The 15,113-nt window shown below is 43.5% G+C and overlaps 1 protein-coding gene across 1 annotated transcript in view; it reads left to right on the forward strand.

Moving 5' to 3' along the window:
- Positions 1-14,201, forward strand: part of ADARB2 (adenosine deaminase RNA specific B2 (inactive)) — a 425,682-nt gene extending 411,481 nt beyond the window's left edge. The window contains exons 8-10 of the mRNA XM_077809481.1: positions 1,544-1,725; positions 10,460-10,638; positions 14,025-14,201. Coding sequence (XP_077665607.1) covers positions 1,544-1,725; positions 10,460-10,638; positions 14,025-14,201 — 538 coding nt within the window. The remainder of the gene's footprint in view (positions 1-1,543; positions 1,726-10,459; positions 10,639-14,024) is intronic.
- The last annotated feature ends 912 nt before the right edge of the window (positions 14,202-15,113 follow it).

The following is a 15,113-nucleotide window of genomic DNA, read 5'->3' on the forward strand; positions in this document are numbered from 1 at the left end:
AATTTGAGCTCAGTACTGCCCAGAACGGGGTGAAAAGCTTTGAACTACATTATAAGTGTCACTTAAGTTCAGGAAAACATGTTTGTGTTAATTTAGGAACGGAAAATATTTCTTATTAAACTGGCACTGAGCGAGACAGAATCTGAGGTTTGCAAGTGAAGATAACCATATCTTGAAATCTCTTTTTTCCCCTTTTTCTCCTTTCTGCTTTTTATCTAATTATATACCCTATAGAGAATTTAGAATTTGGATTCAGTCTTATTTGTAACTAGCTTTATATAAAAGAATTGTACATATTAAAATGCAGAGCAGCTCTTTCAACTAATCTAATAGCCGTTATAAGGAGCTTAAAATCATTAGCACTGACAAGGCCCTAAGGTTTTCATCGTCATTCTTTATATCTGTATTGAGAGCATCAAGGCAAGGCACACTCAGTCTGAATATATCAGAGCTCATCGAATTATTTGTTATGAATAAATTACCTAACAAATGTAGCCCTTTTTTCGGTTCAGGAATACACTTTAATATTTTTTAAGGTATTTGCTATTCATAATTGCATGGCAAAGTCTGTGCCAGCAAATGTTAGGCTCTGTGGTGTTTGCAGCAAACGGGTCATAACAACCATGTGGTGTGGCAGTTGGTCATCTGTGAAACATGGCATCATGTCTGCCCCATGATTGGACGACCAAAACTTTCTGAAAGAAAAGAATAGCAAACAACATATGACCAATAGCAAATAACGAATAAGGAACATAAATGCTTTCATTTCCACTCTGAGCTCATTTCTAATGTAAGAACATGGATGTTTTTATCCAGGACAATTTTAAAAATCCACACAAATGTGTGTTAAGAGTAAATACAAAAGAGGCTTCAAATAACATAGCCATTCCAAGGATTGTGCCCAACATGAGCCCTGTAACTCAGACATAACTCCACTAAATCAGCAGAGTTACACCAGACTAATACCAGTGTGAGAGGAGAATCAGTCCTAGTGTTTTCCACTAGTTGACCAGTGTGAGAAAAACTATGGGCCTGATTCACTCCTAACTAGTTCAGCTTTATCCAGGAACAACTCCACTGAAATCAGTGAGGCTGTACTAACATAAAGCTGAAGTAATACAGTGCTAGCTCAGGCCTAATGAGCTAAATCCTCAGTCTTACTATGCTTGGCACAACTGAGCCGGGGTGCGAGGGATAATTCTAAACCACCTTTCTGCTTCCAATCCAGGGGCCACCGGCTCCACCCCTTTCTGCCCCGACATGTTTCTGACATGCCACGGCACACTCTGATGCTAGAGCAGGAGGACCTTTATGTCAGCCAAAGATCTCTCCACACCGACAGAATCCTCAGCTGTCTATTTAGGGCAGTTTAAGGGGACTTAGCCAAGTAGAGCATCTGACCCTAAATGTTTATCTCTGGAATCAAAATACCAAAGAAGGGAAAAGTCCCCCTCACCCATGTGTTGACATTTTTTTCCTCACAGTCTCTCACAGGTTTGTTTCTGTACCAGTATGTTTGATCACTGCTGTATTTCTTTTCCAGATGGAACGTTCTGGGGTTACAAGGTGCTCTCCTCAGTTACTTCATCGAACCCACATACTTGCACAGCATTATTGTGGGAAGCCTCTGTCACACTGGTCACCTTTCCAGGGTAATGAGCCATAGAATAGAAGACATTGGTCAGCTGCCAGCTTCATACCGGCATAATCAGTTGCTCCTCAGTGGTAAGCAAACACCTGCTTGAAAGACAAATGATCACCTTTCCCAACACTAATTGTGCTGGACGTCAAGAGGAAAGTTAACTTCTTAGCATTTGTTTACACCGTGTGTCCTCCCTGCATCCAAGCTGCATGTTTCCCTCTCATTCTCCTTTGAGCAATAGCAATACCCTGCTCCAGACTACACTGGCTACAGAGGAATGATCCAACTAATGCAGCAGGCTCCCAGAGAAGCAATTTATTCCCAATGATAATCAGTAGGAAGGACTGCTGGTCAATAGGGACTGCCATTATGCATAGCTGGGGTGACCATGTGGGTTACCTGAATATATGCATAAGGGGTCTGATTGGGCACCCACTGAAACCAATAGTAAAGTTCCAATTGACTGCAATAGGCCCAATCCAGCAGGGTGCAGCGTGCCCACAGTTCCCACTGAAATCAAATGGGGTTGAGTACACTTAGCACCTCACAGGAGTTGCTCAGCGCCTTGAAGGATCAGGCCCTAAACTCTTACAGTGGCCTATTGGTGGCCATGAATGCTACACAGCTTTAAATGCTTAAAGTGGAATCAGTACTTTAGCTCTTATAGCCCAATGGACTTCATTCCCCTTGTACTCAACCCTGCCCGCCCAGCCCAGCCCAGTCCACTCCTGACCCAGGGCCTCCTCAAGCTCCCTCCAGCCCAACTCCCACCTGCTCAAAAACATCTTCCCCCAGACTGAAAATCCTTCCACTTCCTACCTGACATCTCCACAGCTTAGAACCAGCCCCCGCAGCTCAGAGCCCTTTCTCATTTGACACTCCCCGCAGTACATCATCCACACTACACAGTAGTAATATTATTGGTAGGATGTAGCCCCATCAGCCCCCCCATAGCCTAATAAATCCTTATTAGCCAGGGCCTGATCCAAATCCAGTGACATCAATGGAAAAAGTCTCATTGGCCTCAGACAACAGCCAGGATTCCCAACTATTCTGAAGTTACCTTAGGGCCTGATCCTGAGAAGTGTGGACAACATCCTGCAGATTGCTGAGTGCCTTCCATCCATTTGAGGTAACTGAGAGTCGAAGGTCCTCAGCACCTCACAGGATCAGGCCCGTCAATCAGGCTCCTGGAACACTGGAGAACTGTGATTGTTGGCGAGGATGCACTGAGATACCAAGGCAATGACTGTGGCATGTTTAAATGACTTGCCAGGAGTCTCTGCTGACATTGCAACACTGATCTCAATGGAGTGACTTAAAGCTCCTAAGTCACTTCAGTGCTGTTGGATAGTTTATCCTTTATCTATTTCTTATTCCTCTTGCTGAGTTTGCGTCTTTGAGATAAAATTAGCTTTGCTAAGCCTGAAGAAGTGGTAGTTTAGCTGAGGGGGAAATTGGCTGTTTCACTGTGGCTTAGCACATTAGATTGGTACTGCTTGCATGTGTGTTGTCAGGGTGAGTATGTCAGAGGTAGCTGCTTAGCCTGTTTTCAAACATTTGCTTTATAAATCTTCAGTATAGTTAGACAAATATAGAAGATTGTCTAATACGAATGTATAAGGAATCCCCATACATATTTCATCATTTTGTTTGAGATTACATTAATGGCCCACCTTGAGTATCATACACATTGTAAGGAGAGTGGTCACTTTAGATAAGCTATTACCAGCAGGAGAGTGGGTTTGTGTGTGTGTGTGTGGCTGGGGGGGGGGGGTGAGAAAACCTGGATTTGTGCTGAAAATGGCCCAACTTGATTATCATACACATTGTAAGGAGAGTGATCACTTTAGATAAGCTATCACCAGCAGGAGAGTGGCGTGGGAGGAGGTATTTTTTCATGCTTTGTGTGTATATAAAAAGATCTTCTACACTTTCCACAGTATGCATCCGATGAAGTGAGCTGTAGCTCACGAAAGCTCATGCTCAAATAAATTGGTTAGTCTCTAAGGTGCCACAAGTACTCCTTTTCTTTTTGCGAATACAGACTAACACAGCTGTTACTCTGAAACCTACCATTAATAACTATATAAATCCTGTTTATCAATTACTACACTAGAATGAGAATTGGCCTCTAAAGTGATTTCCATATAGAGTATCAGTGCATTCTCCCTTTAGTGGGGAAAATTTATCCCTGTGCAGAAGGCCATCACACACTTAAGCCAACTAAATCCTCAAAATAGGGTTTAAGTGGGACTTACATAGTTCATAGGTCTTGTGCTGAACCTCTGCACAGGGGTGAATTTCATCCATTGTGACCATAATGAACTTATTTCATATGTTATTACATCAGTTTTACATAATCATAACTCCACTGATTGCATCAGTGTACATGAGATAAGAATCAAGCCCATTTTCTAATAAGTCTCACTGGAAGTTTCCTGTGTAGAAAGAAACCCCACACAGGTTGAAAAGTGATTAAAAATGATAAGATGCTAACAAGGGTGACAAGCACAGCCAGCCCAGATGATATTCACAAGGGTTTGGCTTTATACTATAAACACAGTGGGCCAGAGCCTCAGCAGGTGTAAAGCAGCATAACTGGCCCAGTGTACATTTATGTTTGTGAGCGAATCTCACATTTCCAGGATGGTAAAGCTGCATCTGTCACTTGTAAAAACTGTGTTTGTCTCACAGGACTTGGTTTCTTCTTTCACTGAGAGTTGTCTTTGTTTGGGAAAGCTTTCTCTTTGCCTTCATGCTGTCTGTGAATTTCCTGTAGACTGGGAGCAGTAGTGGGTGGAATCTGCCTCTCCGTTAAGAAAAACTTTTGATACTGTGGAGCCAAGTGTCAGAAATACTACAGAGCCAGTGTCAATCCAGATTAAATGTAGATTGTTGTGATTTATGTTATGCGCTTCACAGCTCTAAAACTGTGACTTCCTCAGATGAGAGGTTTCGAGGACAAAGTATTCAGTGAAACTAATGGCTAATGAAATGAGTAACTAGAAAAAGGCACATGGAATGCATTGAAACCCATAACAATCTCAAACCGGGCAGCTTCTAACTTCAGGATTCCAATTAGAGATCAAACTAATTAGGGATTAAAAATTATTGGTCCCCTTTGTTTATGAGGATACCAAGCATTTTTGTTATCTCTTTTATGCTTTAAGATAGACCATTTTAGTGAAGAAAAGAGTTAAGGTCCTGGTAGCTGAGGATAACTGAGATCATTCCTTGCTATCACAATAGAAAACGTCTGTTTGATTTTTATTGCACATCAATTCCACACAAGTGAAATTCCATTGACTTCAGTGGCATTACTCTTGATTTATACCATGTGACTGAAAGCAGAATAAGGCCTAGCATTAGGGTTTTTTTGTTTCTATTTCTTTCTAAGATCTAACCTGTTATAAAGGGTTTTCTTACTGTTGTTTGATTGAGGGGGAGGGGCTGAGGGGGAATCCTAACTCATGATATTTAAATGCTTGGGGTTGGCAATGCTGTATATCCCATTAAAACAATGTAGGACCACACTGTGCCATCAGCTACACTTTTGCAACTCCTATGACTCTAATGGGGTGGAACCAGATGTGATTCAGGGCACAATTTGGCCTACTTTGTTTCAAAGACTTTAATATTAATGAGCTGGAGGGGATGCCCTTGATCCACAGGAGCCCCTTGTTAAAATTCTCTGACCCTATCCCTTCCCCCAAACTTGGGCCCGGCTGCAGGGGGGAAAGAACAGAAGCCTGCTGTGTGCTTGGTATTCTTCTCATCCCCTGAGCAGGTGGGTCAGGAGGAATAGGGAGTAGGGAGAGTCTTGGCTTCACCCACACTAGCTGGTTCGAAGGGAGGAATATTCTACACCCAGTAAATGGCTGTAGCAAATGACCCTCTCCCAGTCAAGTGAGGAGCAGGAAAGAGATTGTGATTCTCTGAGTCACAATTCCTTCTTGGGGCTCTTCCATATCCGAGCACTGAGCAATGGCTCAATATAACCCTAAAGAAAGGATTGGAATGATTTCCACGTCTCTGGTCAAGTTCACCCTCTCTCTGGATATGGCTGAATTATCCTGCCAGAAAAGACTTCTGTCTGGAGCGCAGAAAAATACCTCTGGAGATCATTTTTTCCTCTCTCTACAAATAAGATCCCCAACTTTTTCCACTCCCCCATAATGTATACCACAGGCAGAGAGGAAACATTTATGTGGGATTAAATTATCCACTGTGCAAAACTTTGAGTTATTAGCTAAATAACACTCTGGCCTATGCGTCCCTCAGTCACTGTAGATGTTCTCAGGTATGCAGGTGGGGCAAATCAAGCCATTTATTCCTTTCTGCATGGATCTGGAAATCACCAGATCACCACCCTTGTTACCCACCTGATACTGTTAACTGACACTGTAACAGGACTAGGTGAAGAGGTGATGTCTAGATCTGGGCACGGGGGCTAAATTTTATCCATATGATTGGCAGACATACATTGACATGTGCTATTGCCTTCATACAGCCTTTAGGTTTATGGGCTGTTCATCAGTAATATCAGGTTTTTTCCCCTAGTTTCTGTTTTCAATTGTGCTGTTTTATGCACTGGTTATTGCAGAGCTTCAACTATTGTTTAATGTCAGCTTGGTTTTGGCTTCTGTGGGTTTCTATGATCCATTCCCCTATTGTAGACCACTCTCTATTGGCACTGATTGCCTGGGGTTGATTTGTATTCTTTTTTATTGTTTAAGGGATTTATTGTAATGTATGTATGCAAAGCTCCTGTTAATTCAAATCACATTTTTGTTTTCCTCTGGTCATTGATTTTGCTGCATCTGTGTTTATTCTATGACCTGTGGCTTTTTGCTAGGCAGGAGCTGGCTGAGCATTTGCTGCCATATTTTTGGCACTCAGTCCATTAAGCTTTTTGGTAATATCTTGTCAGAGACTGGTGCGTAAGTGTCAAATACCAGATTCTGATCAGTTTGCATTTTGTTCTGTATGGAGGTAAATGAATAGCACCATGGAGTTCTCTGATATTCAGGACTTTAGCAAAAAGACGTTTTTATTCTACTGCTTAGGTGAATTGGATTTTGAGATGCAGACTCATCAGTTAGCTCAGAAAAAAACTGCAATTGGTATTAATGTGACATGAAAGTGATTGCGAACCCAGTGTGTGATTATGACTCAATTTTAGTCTTTCTTAAGCCGCCTTTGCGCTGTAACTAGGATCGTTCAGTCATCTTGGTCATTCCTCTAATGCTGTCCATGCCAAGAAGCCACAAATACTGAATAGCTGTATCTAGTGTGACCACTTTCATTGTATTATTTTGTTTTTTAATGGCCTCATTTCTTTCCCTCTGCATGCTCAGTCTCCCTTTTCTGTAGCAGACACTTTCTTTCCATGTAGAGAGAACCATGCTGGACAATATTTGGAGCAGAGAGTGAGCAGCTCTCTATGACATTAATTCATGTCCTGCTGAGAGGCACATAGCTGGGGGGTGGGAACTGTTTTAAGTGGCAGAACTGGCGCTGCTTCCAATGTTACAAGTGCTGGAAGCATTTTCACGCAGGAGGACACCAACACTATTATTGTACTGGCAATGTGGTCCAGTGAGTAGGATCCCAGTGTGGATTTTGTTCCCCACTGGGCTTGCTGAATGACCTTTGGCGCTAAGGCCTTTCCAAAGTGGCCGCTGATCTGTGTGCCCCCATTTTTGGAGGCCCAACTTGAGACACCTTGGGATTGATTGTTTAGAAGTACTGCCCACCCACAAGCTGAGCTGCAGTTAGTGGGAGCTCCTGGAGTGCAGCATATCTGAAAAGCAGGCTCTCAGTGTCTCAAGCTCAGAACCCAGAAATTAGTGGACAGTTTTGAAAGTATTGGCTTTAATAGTTATGTGCCTCAGTTTCCCCATCTGTAAAATGAGGATAGTGATTCCTTTCCTCCCTTGTAAAATACTCTGATAGTAATGGCTGAAAAGTGCTAAGATATAAATTTAAAGTGACTGTGACCAGGGTCCCAGTGGAGACCAGCTGTGGTCACTCAATTAGGGTGAACTGCAAAAATGGGGCAGACAATCCCCAAAAAGCTGGTGGATATTCCAATACCTAGATTTACCCAGCCAGCATAAAAGAGCTTCTTTATTACCTTACTGGTTACTCAGAAGTCCAAACAATACAGTTCCCTCAAAGTGATCCAGCCTCAGGCCTCCATCCAGTACCTAAGTCAAATGTGATGAAGATTCCTGAAAATCTTATTTCATCATATAAAAGAAAAGGTACTACTAATCCCAAAGGATCGGACACATTACCTCCCAGGTTACTGAATATTTCGGTTCTTACCCAAATACATGATATAGTCAATTCTTATTAACTAAACTAATATTTATTAAAAAACAAAAAAGAGAGAGTAGGGTTAAAAGATCATTATACATACAGACATGTGTTCAGTTCATTGAGGTTCAGATTCATAGCAGAGATGGTGAGCTTTGTAACTGCAAAGAGTTCTTTCAGAAATAGTTCATAGATTATAGTCCAATGTCCAAATGTCATATTCAGGGCGTACCAGCATAGCTGGGACCTCAGTCTTGTGACTCAAACTTCCCCCGATGAAGCTTAAGCAGATCTGAGATGACAGAATCAGGACCCGAGGACCTTTTATACAATTTCATGTCCTCGTTGACAAGTTGGGAGTTCCTCGGGGAACAAAAGGTAATTAGGATGACTTTGAAGGAGGTCCATCACTGGCACTTAGCTATAGAATTAATATAAGGCAATTTGCTTGTTCCTCCATCATTCACAGATTATTTGCTATACATTTCAAAGAAAGATGAATACAGAGATATCTCCTGTTTACAATTCATTTAAATGCTAAGATGTTCTTTTGATCGCTGAATTATCGGAATACAGCAAAGACAGGGACTGTTGATTACATTGTCGACCGGACTCATACATATGTAAATACACAAAAACACAAACATTATCTCCCCACTTGTCTTTTGAGGGTTATTTATTTTGCAGGATGATTTCTGGCTATGCATCACAGTGACATTCATTGTTGTAATCTATCAAAAATAATAAATGGAGTTTTCCAAAAAGCTGTAAAAACAATGCATCATTGTTTGTACTCACTATTGTAGCCTGACACGCATGTGGGAAGGGCACATTGTCTGTTAGCCAGGCTTCAGTTTGGAAACAGAGAGTCATTCCTGGACTCCAATCCATGCCTATTGCCAAGGTAACCCCTGCCCAGTAGGACAATCCACTTCAGCCCAACCACCAGGCTGGCCTCCTCTAGCCAGGTTTGTGGGGTTAGTTTTATCTATGGCAGATCAATGAAAAAGAGAACAAGTGAATCCAAACATATTGCCAAGTCCCTGCATTTCCAAATATCCTTCAGGCCACCATCTCTTTTCCAGGTGGGGTATCACTATCAGACCCAGAAGTTGGAGTGCTGCACCTAAAAGTCACTATTGAGCATCCTGGTCCTAAGCTCTCTTCATGCCATTTATATTGTGCTGGAAAATAAACCCAGCACCTTCCTTACTCCTCTTATCTCCTTGGGCTGACTCTGCTGCTGATCTATTCCTGGCTCCTTGTGCCTCAAGGCACAAGAGAACAAGATGCAGAAGTTGCCATGAGGAGGGAGCTAAGCTACTTTGTCACCTCTAATGTTGTCTGGTCACAAAGATCTCCAGTATAAAGCAAACAAACACCCAGACACAGTGTGGCCACAAGAGTCTGTGCACTGATGCTAGTAGGAAACCTGTAGTCATACATGGTGGGACAAGGATGAGTTGTCTAGGACAGAAGCAGTAGCTTCTAGACAAGTACAATGGTAACCCATATGACTTGCACACTCACCACAGGATAGCCATGTGCCATCCACCGAGAACTTGGAATGCCTGAGATACATTCAAGGATAGGGCAAAATCTTGTGTCTGCAGTAGTGACCATCCCCCATGCCAGGGGTATAACAGTAGTCAGTGGAGTGACAGGAGTGTTGACCTTTGTTACCCTGCCCACATTATGTGTTTGGGGCAAAGGCCTGTGAATTCAAAGTTAGTGCTGTGAGCCTGGGAAAGGGTTGTGATGACTGTCCCTTAGGCGGCTTCTTATTAAGGTGTTTGTACATATTATGTATCTGTATGACCGATGGTATTTAGAAGGCCCCTATCAACTTGGGGTCTAAGTGCCAAAGGAAAGATCTCTTCCTTTCCATGGTAAATGCCAACTTGAGAGACACGCATTTTGTTAACACAGCAAGAAGTCCTTGTGGCACCTTAGAGACTAAAAAACTTATTTGGGTATAAGCTATTGTGGGCTAAAACCCCATATTTTGTTGTTATGTCACATTTTTATTGCCCTGCCAACCAGAGGCCCCAGTTGGGATCTCAATGTGCTACTTACTGGACAAACTCAGTCCCCACCCGGAGGAGCTCTTAAGAAGAGATGTGTTTATTGGGGCTGCCTGTTAGTTCTTTTTAAAAATTGTGTTTTACATTGAAGCCAGTTAAAGGAAGCCTCGTTCACTCAGCTGTTATAACGCTGCTCACTGCCATGCATTACTATGTAATTGCATTCCCCATCCTAAACATAAGGTCTGTCTGCCAAGAAAAAGAATCTACAGGAATGGCTGAATTATTCCATCCTCGTATGCCCTAAAGAGGTGGCGGTTAAGAGACAATAATAACAATATCAGAGTGCACAGTAGGTATATGTTTGCACAGAGATATTTCAGCAAACAAAGGCCCACGTTTGCTGGCTGTGAAAGTTTGGGGCCATTGATATTAATGCTCTTCTGCCCTTCTGTTTGTCCCTTGACAGGAGTGAGTAATGCTGAGGGACGGCAACCAGGAAAATCTCCCAGTTTCAGTGTGAACTGGATAGTGGGTAACACGGACCCCGAGGTTATTAATGCCACAACGGGAAAGAGGACCTGCGGGGGCTCTTCACGGCTCTGCAAGCACACGTTTTATGTTCGCTGGGCAAAGCTTTATGGAAAGGTAGGCCTTGTAAACTACTGGGGTACAGCCTCAGAGTCAGCCATGTGACTGCTGGAAGCTTCCCAACCATGGATCTGACGTGGTATAGCATTTCAGCCTTGCTGTGAGGGAGAACTCAGAGCTCTGCTTTCTTGCTCCTCAGGGCTGGAGCATCTGTGAACAGAGACTGTGCCTTTGTCCCTAGGACAGGTTGATCCCTTGATCCCTACTCTATAGCTACCCTCTTTGACAGTCTAAGTGTAATGATGACAGCCTCCAAGGAGCCCCAGTATTCCTCGTTAGTGGAGACTGAAAGCTGAGGGAAATCTTCGGGAGTCATGTACACTTGAGATGGCATTAGCTGGAGTGGACAGGAGCACAGAGAGACCTAGCAGCTGAAATAGCACCCCAAGTTGTACTGCAATAATCCAGGCAGTTTTCAAACGGAAGTGCCCACCTTGGTCATTCTGGATAGTGGAACGCTCCATTTTCAAATTTGTAATACAAAAATAGGACACTGTGTTCCTGATTTGGGTGCACATAAATTGGCTGTTTGGTTTCCTGTGTTCCATCCTGAGTACCCACATTTGAAAACTGGGCTCTGATTGTGACTGTTGTTTAATATTGGTAAATACCTCTTATGCCATTTCAAATTCTTACAAGTGACATACCCGATCCTGCAAGATTCGGAGTGCCCAGAACTCCCACTAAACTCCACAGCAGTTATATTTAATGGAATTAAAGCCACAGGTTTCCCTCAGTTAAAATGGCCACTATTCCTCCATACCCTGGTTGCCCCTAGCAAAGCTGGCCACCCTTTCCCATTGTTTTGTCAATACAGCAATTGGTAAAGGATCCCCTGAATGACTCCCTCTGATTTCTCTCTTCCCCTGGAGGATGCTCTCCAAGAATCCTTTTGTACCTGGGAAACTGCACAATCTGTGTAGGATCACCAGATAGGCACTAAGCTATTGTGGCTATTTCTGCTTGCTCCTTCCTCATCTTGTCCCTCTTCTTTGAGTCAACCTTGCTCTTCTCTTCGAAGGAGTTGCTAGAGGAAGAGCAAGAGCTGGGTTGAAAGAGCTGAGAGCTAAGGTCCACACTTCCAGGCGAGAAGACAAAGGAAACTGAAAGGCTTAAGGGGGATGCTGCCTTTATATATCCTTTGCCTCCTTGCTTCCTGGTCGTTATAGCACTGATTGCCAAGAATCATCCTGCCGTTCTCTGCAGGATGGGAGAAGATGGGGACAATCAGCAGCCACAACCACTTGGAAGACATGTGGTGAAGGGGAAGTGGTGTTCCTTTTTCTTATAGCCTCTTCTTAGTTGCTTTTCCTTTATATCCCTTTGGTTTGTAAATTACACTCATTTTGCATGCAATCCCCACAACCACCCCACTATATGAAGGTGTAAAGCCTCACTGTGTGGGTGTGAATTCCCACTCCACAAAACAGCAGAAGTACTGTGAATGCTGTAGGTCTCTGGAGCCCTGATTGCAAACAGAAGCTGGGTAGGGAGAAGGAAGGAAATCCTGGACCAAGTTCCTATGGCAAGGTCTCTTGGGAAGATGAAGGGATAGCTGGGGCATCAGCTGGGCAGGAACAGTGGCTGTCACAGCTGCTGCTACAGGAACACGGCAGGCTGAGAGCTAGCTCTGGGCTGGAGCACAGGTCCAGAGAGCAGTCTGGGTATGTGGCCCTGGTGAATCTGCACTGCGATACACATGAGAATCAGCCAGAGCCCAAAGGGAAGGAGGCCCTGGATCAGTGACTGAGGGACGGTGTGGGGTGGATGCATGGTGTCCTTTGTGTCCCCATGGGCGAGCAGCCTAGGCTGTATGTTGCTGTGGCCAATAGAGAGGGAGAGCAGGGAGCAGTACTGCCAGAACCCATGGGTGAGGGGTTCACCGGTGAATCTGATCTAGGGGCAGCTGAGACCCAGCAGAGAAGTCCAGGCCAACACTGGGACTATAGCAGCTGGTGCCATAGGTGGCAGGGGCCCAGACTCAGCACTCTGAGCTTTCACTATAGAGAGACGGGGGGGGTATGGGGGCAGTTTGCACTTTGAATTGGTTTATTGATGAGCAAGATGCCTGTTGCTGATAAAGTTCTGTGTTTGTGCTGATAATGGCACTGCAGTGTCCCCTAGGCAAATCCCTGCCTCCCCAAAGGCAGCAGGAGGAGCCCCTTAAACTAATGCAAGGAGCAGGCGTCTGGAACACACTACTAGCAACGGGAGCCGTAACTTGGCACACTACTTTGCCACTTCCACCTGTTTTCTGGTCAATGCACACCTGGCTTGTAACTTGCACCAGTATTTAGATCCTTTGCTGAATTTGGCTGAATATACCAATAAAACCATTAACCTCCCACTAAATTGAATGAGTAACATTGGCCCAGAGATTTCCATCTCTGGAAATTTCAACCTGCTCACTTCAGCCTGCATTTTAGTCTCTCTCTCCGGGATGTATGCTCCTGGAGGTTGTGCTTTGATGGGGAGTTTTTCTTACAGGATGTAATTTCGCTGGTTGTAAGCACTAGACGTTCACCTGTATGCCTGCTCTAAGGCATTTTCTAGACCTTGATTATTTTCATATAATGTCAAAGACTCACTGTTGGCTTGACTGTGTTAAGACTTCGGCAGATCGGAGAAGGTCATAGATTTAGTCCTTCTGAAACACAAAAGTGCTTTCTTCTTGTTTGTGTGCTCAGGGTGATTGTTGGACTGCAGACATGTGTCTTTGTCTCTTAAGACAGTTTCTGTCAGATGCTTCAGGTTTTACTTCAGAACGTTCACTTGTGTTGAACTAGCCATGTTCCGTCTCAACAAGATAGCTTCTCAGCTATACATTCTGGCATAAATCCCCGAAGCTTGATTACTGTCCTATCCTATGCAAGTTTCGCAGCATCTTTTATTATAACAGATTTAAAGGAAGGGGGGAGGAGGATCCTCCTCGTACTGTCTCTTGGTATTAGTTTGACTGGCTCAAGCTCTGAACTGCTCCGTTTCCTTTATTGAAACCAACCACGTCCTCTTCTTTTCTTAAAGGGTGGGGGTTTTTTTCCTCCTCTAAGCACCCTAACTGACAAGCAGATTTTTCTTTGCAAAAACACCAAGTGATTTGCAGGTTTATATTTGCTGCTGGTTTTACCCACTTCAGGAAGGCAAAAACTGTTTTCCTTTTTTTGCATTTGCTCCACATTTTCAAGATAGGAACAATGTCTTGTGCCTTATACCTTCAGTGTTTTGTTGTTGCAAATCAAAGGCAAACAGAGAAAGCCCAGAGATAGTTTGTTGCTTAGGAAATGTAGAGGGGAAGATTATATGGCTGTTGAAGTCTCCTGTTTCTGCTAGCTTGTTGATTTGCTTTTTTATTTTTTTCCCTCTCCTCTGATTTTGTTCTGCAGCTGAGCACACGAATGCCAAGCCATGGAGACATGCCATCAATGTACAGTGAGGCTAAACTGGTGGCTCAGACGTACCAGGCTGTCAAGCAGCAGCTGTTTAAAGCATTTCAGAAAGCAGGTCTGGGCACCTGGGTGAAGAAACCCCCAGAGCAAGATCAGTTTTTACTAACTGTATAAATCATTCGACACCTTTACTACATGACCGGATCACATCAACTGGAGATAAGGATAGGCAGGATGTGTGGGCTGATAGAATGGATGCAGTTCAATATTTAATAACAACCTCCATGAGAATATTTTCTTTTAATTCTGTATTGGAAATACATAAACATAAGCTGTTTTCGATTAATGCACTGAACTTGACTTTAGGAAACTGCTTTTTCGTACTGATCCCCTTACACAGATCTACATTCCCAGATTATAAAAAGTTTCTCACAAAGACACTGCTGTTCATTGTTTGTAGTACACAGGATTATTATTATTTATTCAGGAAGCAGCTGCATTTCAGACTTCAGCAGGCCATGCATCTGACTTAAAATACAGTTTGATCCAATGCTCAGTTTGTAATGAAAGAGGTGCCGGGGCTCAAGCAATTAGGTGCCAGGGCTTAAGCCATTTTTTTTACTTTCATAACTGACCCGGCAAGTCCTGAGATGCTCGGGCAATTAGCTGCCAAGCCTAGAGATGCCGGGGCTCAGCCCTGGCACAAATTAAGCACTGAGTTTATCTTCCCCCAACACCATCAGAGCAATAATGTTGCTGAATGATGGAAGATACTTTAGTAAGTGAATAAATGAAAATACCTTCATATCCACAGCATGACAGGGAGTCACAGGACAAGCATATTTATCCACAAAAAGGAGTTGCGTATCCTCTATGCAAAAATCGTTCAGTCAGCTGCTTAATTTTGACTACAGGGATTCTTTTAAACCGTGTTTCCTGGTTTCAGATCTGAGCATAGTGCTAGGAGTCAGGATTTCCTGAGTTCTAAACCTGGCTCTGACACTGACTCCTTTTGTGTCCTTGGGCAAATCACTTAGGACCAAACTTTCACCCACGGTCCGAAGTTTTTGGTGCCTCATCTTTTGG

Source organism: Eretmochelys imbricata, chromosome 2, assembly GCF_965152235.1.
Source record: "Eretmochelys imbricata isolate rEreImb1 chromosome 2, rEreImb1.hap1, whole genome shotgun sequence".
NCBI classification, from domain to species: Eukaryota; Metazoa; Chordata; order Testudines; family Cheloniidae; genus Eretmochelys; species Eretmochelys imbricata.